This window comes from Penaeus japonicus, unplaced genomic scaffold (assembly GCF_977035675.1).
Source record: "Penaeus japonicus unplaced genomic scaffold, GWHDUDI00000001_assembly GWHDUDI00000029, whole genome shotgun sequence".
NCBI lineage: Eukaryota > Metazoa > Arthropoda > Malacostraca > Decapoda > Penaeidae > Penaeus > Penaeus japonicus.
Window position 1 is genome coordinate 15,451,288 of NW_028234431.1, and position 10,000 is coordinate 15,461,287.

The window sequence follows — 10,000 nt, forward strand, 5'->3', positions numbered from 1 at the left end:
ATATGATAGCAACACCTTTCTTCCAAAAGTATCAGAAACGGATTTGATATTTCAAAATTAATTCCTAGATATGAAAAACTTAATAAATCTAAATATATTTAAATGATTATTGCACAAAGTTATAATTCCTAGAAAGCTTGCTTTGGATGTACATGACAGATATCACATGGAAACCATTTCTGATCTGAGCTGAGCTAGTGACAGAAAGAAAGGCTGATGTGCTTGCCATAACATTTATTATGGCCTTAACTGTAACAATGGAAGGTTAAAAGTAAGAAGAATGGAAGGGTAGTATCATAATTCTAAATATATAATCCTAATGTTCATTTGCTGAATATATTTGTAACAGTTACTATAGTCTGCTTAATCTGATCTGTCCAATAGCTATCAGTGATGTGGCACATAAGCACATTACTAGCTTAATAATTGGCTGAAAATCAACTTCGATATATGCTTGATATATATGCAACATATTTGATACGTATAAACACATCCTTTACACACACACATTTCTATCCTTTATAGGCTGATTTGCACAATTGTTATGTAATGCAAGCACATGAAAAACAAGCTTGGACCAAACAGTAGTCTGAATGCACCCGCCTGGATACCATGTCAGGATATTTCAAAATGTGTCAGCCTAATGCCTCAGGCTATTCTCAGCTGAATCAGCTGCCCCCACACCCACCCACCCACTATGCATACCCGTTGTGCCAGCCTTATAGAAAACCATGACGATATTGCATCTCTGGCAGCAGGAGTTACACCTCATGAAGTGTTATCTCATGATCTGTCATTAACGGGTTAAGTATCTAAAAAAGACATCTGGCCGCATAAATGCAAATAAAGGATCTCTTAATTAATTAATTGCAAGTAATTTACATAGGTAGAATGCAACAAGATACGAAATTAAAATGAGGCTGCAATATAACCAGACAACAGTGGCAGGAAAGTACAAAGTTGACAGTGTTTGCTATTACAGGATTTCAACTTCCATGATCAGATGATTTTTTTTTTTTTTTTTTTTTTTTTCCTAATACTACCAATATGAGTTACATGATGTAAATTATCAAAATCTCTTTTATTTGCATTCATACTGCCAGATGTATTTTTATATATTTGCAATGTACCAAAGCTAGAGATTTGGTTCATGGTTATATTTGTGTGCTTCCATTTCTTAATATTGGTGCAAATCTGTATGGTGGGGATTTTTATGTGAATGTATAAAGTTTCTTTGAATATCTACTCATGCTAATATATCACTAAATTTTTGCTTGAAGATTTATCACATAATTAACCCATTCACACCAGGGCGATTCCGGCTTTGGATGGTCGTAATGCCGGGGTTTTCGAACATATAAGCCTAACGCCTCGAGGCTCTTGGGCCACAAGCCGTGAACCTGGGCTGCCTGCTCACTCACCCCGAGCGCCGGCCTTGCCCAGATATCTCGTCGCCGGTGTCTGATACAAAATAAACACGAAATGTGTCAACACGTCATCCAGCGCGAATGGGTTATCATTATCAGACATTGATTTTCAGCCAATTGCAAGCCAGTAATGCGCAATTGCCGTTTATAGCTAAAATTTAAGATACTCAGAGGACAGATCAGAAAGAACAGATTATAGTACAGGTTCTGAATATTACTTTCCTAAATTTGAAGAAGAAAAAAAAAAAATCATTTGTGTAATTTGACCGATTGCTAACGGCTGTTTTGGCTCCAAATGGTCGAAACACCTGGATATTTCAAACTTTTAAACCTAACGCTTTGGGCTATTCACCCGCACTGGCCGTGGCTAAGCACTACGCGGCCGATCACCCAGCATGCCAGCCAGGAGGATAGCCATAACAAAATATTTTGTCCCCGCTGGCTGCTCCTGCCACCACTTGATATGATATCCTATTACCTGGCGTTAATGGGTTAAAGAGAGGGATGTCCAAATATTTCAGTATGACACTTATTTTAAAATGCTGAGACTTGAGTTTTTTTTTTTTTTAACTGAAATCCAGAAAGTCTTGGATATTACGTTTGAACTCCTCTTTCCAGACAGAGAAACGGGGAGCATAAAATCTGAAATATCTTATTTTGAATGTCTATAGTCTCCAATCCAGGACATTAGGTCTCATGTGAAAACCCCATCTATTTCCCACCTGATAAGCATATTTGAATATCTTGCAGAACAAAGAACAAAAACTGCCTAACCCATTGATGACGGATTGGTATATTCCAGTTTTTTTTTTTTTTATTCATTATTAGTCATCAAGGAGTAAATGATCAAACTTGTCCGACCTTGCTTCTATACCTTTCTTAGAATTTTGTGAAAAAAGTTTTTATTTCTATAAGTATGATTATCTTAGTGTTATTATTGATATGATTATTATATAGTAATGGGAGTAATAACAGTAATAGTAATAAAGTTATTTTTCTTTCACAAAAATTCAAGGAATTAGGTAAAAAGGTGAAGTCGGGCAGATGACCTAATTTAGTCCCTAGTGACTGAACCCTAGTGGAGCCACTTATGTGTTAATATAAGATAAATAAAACAAAGCACATAAGACAGTGTATGTATACAGGCATGCTCAACATCATCAATGACAATAGTGATGATGATGATGATGATGTTTAAGATGAATTTCCTGCTTTTTTAAATGAAATCACATGTATCACTATTTATTATGTTTTACAAGTTCTTGTAGAGAAGAAAGAGCAAATTATCTTGATTTGAACATATGATAACTTTTGATAGATCAAGAAAAAAAAGGAAGAAAACAAGTAATTTACCAAAGTTTGGACTTTGGACATTCCAAATATAATATTTCTAGATATTTTTTCCCCTTTTTCCTAGTGGCTAGTAAGATGAGCTTGATTATACAAATAAATACCCAAGGATTGGCATTTCAAGATAGATACAATAGGGAAATATTTTACATGACTAAGTGCGAGATCTTTCCTGATGCAATGGGCCTCTCTGAGTGCTTTTCACCTGCCTTCAACATTGTCAAAATCTGCTGTTCAATAAATAATTTTTCAGATTGATAATGTAAAGAAGGAAAATAGAAAGCCATTTGAAATCAAAAGTCTGTACTGAAATAGTCTTCTGATTAAAGCTCTTTGATTTGGTTCTCCTAAAGAATGATGTCATGGTTAGCAAAGACTTGAGTGGTCAGTACTGGCCCACAATCCCCTTAAAAAGAGACAGAATTTGATGAAAGTATGCAGAGGCCAATAAAACCTCTAAGCTGGTAGTCTGGCTTATGGTGGGAGGCCATTTTGAAGGTTGCAAGCAATCCAGCATGACAAATTAAAAGAAAGGGAATCTTCATTTTACCACAGTGTGGCCAAATGGTTGTCACTGGATACAGAAAGTTCAAGATTTTTGTTTCACAAAATCCAAGGTAAAATTTTAACTGCTTTGCCAGCAGATTCAAGAATATTTATTTTTCATTCTGTAGTATTTACGTAACAACTATTACAGTTTTGTTATTTTTGTGATTGCAGGTAAGCGTTAGTGTTCCAGGACAACAGACAACAGTTGTTCATACCCCCCAAGGTATCCGTCATCACATCACCCCAACACACCATCCTCCACCGCCACCGCCACAGCCTGTTACTGTCAAGCCCCCTCATCATCCACAGCCTCCAAGGTAAATGGGAGTCTTTTAGTTAAATTAAATTTTCATTTGTATTATCTTGATGTATCTAACCATTTCTAACTGTAAATCAGATACTTCTTTCATGCTTACAGAGTTTTAGAAGATGCAAAGCTTGTTTAGATTATTTAGGGCTTTCTTCTTTAATTTATAATAAGAGTGTGTAAAACTTGAATCATGATTGATCAAGACTTAAGAAGAAGAAAATTGCTTTAAAGATAGTATAATGTTTGTAGCTGTTGAAGTTGTAGTTAATATAGATTTCGGTCTAATTAAGCTTTGTTATTGACTTAAGAATAATCTTCACTAGCTATCAGCATTGTTATTGACTTATGTATAATCTACACTAGATATCACTAGACAATGCAGAGATAAAGTTCTAATGGGTGATTATTTGTTCTTGTAGATCAGCGTTGACAACTGGTGGTGTAACACCACACACAGGACCAAGTTTAGTTGGCACTCACAGTGTTCACAATGTAGCAGGAAGTGGCAGTGGGGCTGGGGGAGGTGGTGGTGGCAGCAGTGGCAGTGGAAGTGGGGGTGTTGGAGCTAATAGTGGTAACACTGGTGGAGGAACAGCCAGTGTCAGTCAGGTAGCAAGCAGTGTTAGTGTTGGCAGCAGCACCCCCACAGGCACGAACTCCGGTAGCAGCTCTAATGCCACCAGCAGCTCTGCAGGGGGTGCACAGCACTCCACCAACACAGCCCCCCAGCACCCCAGCCGGGAACCTCAGCCTCCCCCACCTCATCATCACCCTCATCACCACCATCAGCCTCCAGCACAACCTGTGGAGTTCAACCATGCCATTAATTATGTGAATAAGATTAAGGTAGGGAGCCCTGTAGTATTATGATTTCTTTTATTTTCCTTATTGTTTTTGTTAAGAGTTGTTTATAGATTTACGAATTGTAGCTATAACTAACCCGGAATATACAAACTGTAGCTATAACTAAACCGGAATTAGCAAACATTCTCTATACCAATCAACATGTGACTGTTCAAGAAACATTGTATGTGTTTGTGTGTGTGTATGTGTGTGCATGCGTGCTTGCATGCATGGCTGTGATGTAGATTACATTTAGATAAGGGATCAATAAGTATCAGTAAAGGTATGTGAATAGCAGTGCCTGGCATTTCTTTTATGATAATTTCACACTTCTTCAGGAATGATGTGATTTACTGTTATGGTCATATCTCGTCTGAGTTAACAGTATCTCTGGTTCTCTTTTTGAAATACCAAACCTCCATGTGTAGATGCTCTGACAAAGATGAAAGTTGAAAAATTACAAAATATATCTCTACTGACACATACTTGAATTTGCAAAACAACCAGATACATATTCTTTATTGTGGATACTGCTTTAATATTTTTCTGTTCCACCTTGTGTGCAATAGAGAAATATTATCCCCATGCAGAGTATGTCCTCTTCCTGCAGTCTCTGACACTGCCTTATTCCTCACCCATTCCCTTTCCCTTTGTGATATGATTGCTGTAAGAAGAATATATCACAAGTAATCAGAACTGTTATGAAATGCTCTTGAAGAGGTCTGTTTCCTGTTGTTCACAATGGCAAATTTAAGGTACCAAGCTGGTATAGTGGTTAGACTTAAGGGGGAACTCAATGAGCCAAAGGCTTGTTGCAGTATGTTCACCATTCTATATTATCAATAATGACATAGTCTACATAGAGGTCATAAAAATTCTTTGTTGCTCATGTTGTCAAACCCCAACTCCCTGAACTTCCCAGCTTGACTAATGCCCAAAATCTTCTGCCCCCTCTCTGACAACTTGGCACATGAAACCGGGGTACTGATATGCTAAAAACAAATTTAAACCCAGTAACTTGAACACAGAACTAAAAGAATAGGGGGAATTACAAAATAAATAGTATAAACCAAGAATTAAAAGAAGTGCAGAATAAGGCCTGAAACACTTCCTGTTAATTCCAGCATGACAAATTCAAAAATAAGGATAGTTTGCTTCACCACAGTAATGCCAAATAAGTGTCACTGGATGCAAAAAGTTAAGAATATTGCACTACAAAAATTACAAGGTATACTGAAATCAGGTTCACTACATAAGAAAAGTAGAAAAAATAAACGATGATAAACATATGCAACAGGTAAAATGTGAAAAGATAGTAGCAAATGTCAGTTGGGATCACCTTTTGTGTGTAAAAAAAGGTCTCATGACTTTTTTTAATAAATGGAATCTAAACCCAGTACGGCCCCAACAATCCTCCTCTTGAGCACTATAGCACTGCCTCTGTAAGAACAGTAACAGAAATATAGATATTTCTTAGTATTTACAGTAATAAAAGAATCATCAAAACAAAAATAACAAATGGTACTTATATAAATAAACACTTATACATATAGAGATAAACAAAATAACTAATCATACAATTAAATCTGACAAATTATGATTTTGTAAATGGGAGTCAGATGTCAGTCTTCAGTCAAATGATTGATTGTTGAGTCACTTAGCCTCATAATAAGCATGATTTGTTTTTTAGTATTTTTGTATTGTTAAGTTTGGCACCTGATCTAGCCAACAAAGTGAAGGAATGCAAGTGAAAGGATCGTACACTTGTACATGATGTGTTTGTGGAAAAGGATGAAACTGTGAACACATTTAAGAGCTTAACACAGTTATAGAGCATTTACTAATACATATCTTGATTGATATTATATAACTCTCACTTTCTTTCTTTCTTTCTTTCTTTCTTTCTTTCTTTCTTTCTTTCTTTCTTTCTTTCTTTCTTTCTTTCTTTCTTTCTTTCTTTCTTTCTTTCTTTCTCTCTCTCTCTCTCTCTCTCTTCTTCTCTCATCTCTTTCTCTCTCTCTCTCTCTCTCTCTCTCTCTCTCTCTCTCTCTCTCTCTCTCTCTCTCTCTCTCTCACTCACTCACTCACTCACTCACTCACTCACTCACTCACTCTCACTCACTCACTCACTCACTCACTCACTCACTCACTCACTCTCACTCACTCTCTCTCTCTCCCTCTCTCTCTCTCTCTCTCTCCCCTCTCTCTCTCTTCTCTCTCTCTCTCTCTCTCTCTCTCTCTCTCTCTCTCTCTCTCTCTCTCTCTCTCTCTCTCTCTCTCTCTCTCTCTCTCTCTCTCTCTCTCTCTCTCTCTCTCATCAAAGATTTTTACCTTTTTTTCCAGTTTAATTAAAAGTTGATATTTTCTCTCTTACAGTTGCGGTTTCAAGGCCAGCCTGACATCTACAAGCAGTTCCTAGAGATCCTTCACACTTATCAAAAAGAGCAGAGACACATAAAGGATGGAGGATCAATTCCTGCCAGAACACTCACGGAGACCGAGGTCTATGAGAAGGTAATTTGATTGCAAATTAGCACATCCTGTACAAGCATGTCTAAAAGAGAAAGTCCAGCAATGTCAGTGCTTGCTCTTCTGATTTTAACCCATTGTAGATGGGGGATAGATTTGCTTGTCCATTCTCCAGGATGGGTTTTATTTCAGAGCGAGGCAGCTTCACACAACATACTTTGACTTTTCCCACTCTATTTTAGTCACTCATTGTAAAACTAGGAGTATTTATTGTGTTTTATTGTATTGAGAGACTTGTATGTGTCATTTGACAGACTCTATCAATGCTGTAGTTGACTAATATTATGGTATAGGATCCATATCAGCTCATTATTTTCTTTATACTCAGTGTGATAGAAGTATTGCTGTTTTATGGAAGGACAAAAAGCAACTTTATTTTTTCATATTCATAGACTGTCATGAACAAATATGAAACATATAACCATCTTCAACTGTAAAAGGCATTTCTACTGGCACAGGAGCACATTTTAGACACTGGACATTGGTTGAGTCACTGTCCTCTTCTCATTTCTGCTTGCACATCCTTCACTGGCGGTACTTTAGAGCAAGAGGTCGGTAACTTGCTGTGTGCCATCGCTCTGGAAAGAGAGTGCTTGCTGGAGACTATGGATGAGTGCCATTCAAGGCTCTATCTTCTGTTGATGCCATCTAGGTATTGGATGTTAGGTTTGCTTAATATTACGGTAATTATAGTAATTATGACTACAATAGTCATCATCAATAGTCATCATCATTCACTCCTTCCTCATAGCCCAATAAAGTAGCACAGTGATCCAAAATCCCTGAACGTTATGTAAGTCATGACGTCTGTTATGTATGTCATGACACCCATACACATTGGGTTAATCTGGAGATAACACTTTATCTTAACCCATTCACGACGGGACGTATTTTCGCCTACTGCTTACACTGGGAAGATAACAAGTGCGTGGCGCTTCATGCTAGGGTGTTTTCTTGCTGTGTGGGGCCACACTGATCCTCTCTGAGCGTTTTTCACCCACCCTATTCTTATGGTTTTCATGAATGTGTCTACAGTGTAAAGGCACGTAAAAATATTGCCATGTTCAGAGGACTTATTTTAGTCAAAAAACATTTTACAGTAATGCCTTTCTAGTTTTATTTTATTGAACTTTGCCTATATTCTTCACTTCTATGTGAAGAATACCAAAAGAAAATGGAAGCAATCTCTTACACATTTGATTTTACAATGGTTTTTCGACTCAGATCTTTTTATTCAACTGACCAAGAAGCTGAAATGATCATGATGTCATCAATATCACGTAGTTTTCTGTGACGTCATTTTTTTTTAGTGTTATATCTCATTTTATGACACTCAGACACCTAAACTAAAGTAACAGAGTCTAAGAAATTATGTAAAATGATTATATTTGAGAACAATCTAGTGATCTATTGTTGACGTTTCAGCACATTACAATTGCTCCTCCCAGAGCTTTGTGAGAAAATGCATGTCTCAGGACGTCACCCGGGTCCGGGGGTATTTTTCGACCACGTGATAGGACGTCAACCGACGCGAATGAGTTAAAAGAGATCAATGGCATACTGTTCAGAAGACTACTTCTATCCATTCAATAGTACACAAATCTATTTGAACTCGTATATTGTAATCACAAGTGCTTAGAAACACTTATGCGCACGCGCACGCGCACACACACACACACACACACACACACACACACACACACACACACACACACACACACACACACACACACACACACACACACACACACACACACACACACACACACACACACACACACACACACACACACACACACACACACACATATATACACATATACATACTCATATGCATACATACATACATACATACATATACACATAAACATAGATACACATATAGGTGTGCATAGCAACACTTATGTATGTCATCTTTTTGTGGACAGGTTGCAAAATTATTTGAGAACCAAGAAGATTTATTGCAAGAGTTTGGCCAGTTCCTACCTGATGCAACCAATAACTCAGCTGCCCAAGCTGCTGTGTCTGACTTTATGGACCAGTACCGCACTCATCATGGGGTAAGTATGCAGTCCATATCTCTGATGAATTTTCTAGTCCTTTTGTGTTGGTAAAAGTTTAGACAGTTTTAAGATTGAATGATAACATTAAGGTAATTCTTCCACAGAGTAATAAAAATGTAAGCAATGATCATACCTCAGTGAAGAAACCCAACCTGAAAAGCAGCTGTGGTATGGGATCTGGAAATAACATGGTCAGTGGGCCTGGTAACCCCCCCAACAAAACATCACCAATGTTTAGCCACCAGCTTAAGAGACCTCACCCAGGACCAACACAAAGCCACTCCCATGGTCATGCACATGCTCAGCCACCTGTTAAGAAACCAAAATTGGGATATCTCAAAGATATGAGTGCTGCAGAAGCTGGAAAACATGCCACTCTTGCTGAGTATGCCTTCTTTGATAAGGCAAGTTATAAGATATTTGTTACCCTTGACCAAATAAGTTTGATATAATTCTTTATTGGGAGTTATAGTAAAGATGAGAGTACAAATCTTACTTATGTATTTATTAAGGAGAGAGTTGTTGATTAGCATCTCATTCCAATAGGTACGGAAAGCTTTACGCCATGAGGAGACGTATCACAACTTCCTGAGGTGCATCACCCTGTACAACGAGGAAATCATCACTCGCGCTGAATTGGTGCAGCTAGTCCACCCATTCCTTGCTAAATTCCCAGACCTATTGAAGTGGTTCAAGGTTAGCTGCCTTCTTGTTTGTCTTTTAAAAAGGATAGGGGAAAATGCAGTATTGAATGGTCTCATTTACTTTGTTAATTAAATTTGGAGGAAAATTATTCTCCAAGTATTTTCTGTTTTTACATTATGAATTTCTTCACTTTGCATTCTATTTTTGCCTTTGAACTTGGCAGTAAATGACTTTTAAACCTGTGATATAAAGCAGTATTATAATACAGATTATGAAAATTTCAG

General features: G+C 37.4%; 1 protein-coding gene across 20 annotated transcripts in view; it reads left to right on the forward strand.

Annotated features, from left to right (window-relative positions):
- Nucleotides 1–10,000, forward strand: part of Sin3A (SIN3 transcription regulator family member A) — an 83,666-nt gene that overhangs the window by 57,192 nt on the left and 16,474 nt on the right. For all 20 annotated transcript variants that reach the window (XM_086553948.1, XM_086553957.1, XM_086553963.1 and 17 more), the window contains 6 exons: nucleotides 3,498–3,643; nucleotides 4,056–4,482; nucleotides 6,856–6,993; nucleotides 8,937–9,068; nucleotides 9,176–9,475; nucleotides 9,618–9,767. In XM_086553948.1, the coding sequence (XP_086410074.1) occupies nucleotides 3,498–3,643; nucleotides 4,056–4,482; nucleotides 6,856–6,993; nucleotides 8,937–9,068; nucleotides 9,176–9,475; nucleotides 9,618–9,767 (1,293 nt within the window). The remainder of the gene's footprint in view (nucleotides 1–3,497; nucleotides 3,644–4,055; nucleotides 4,483–6,855; nucleotides 6,994–8,936; nucleotides 9,069–9,175; nucleotides 9,476–9,617; nucleotides 9,768–10,000) is intronic.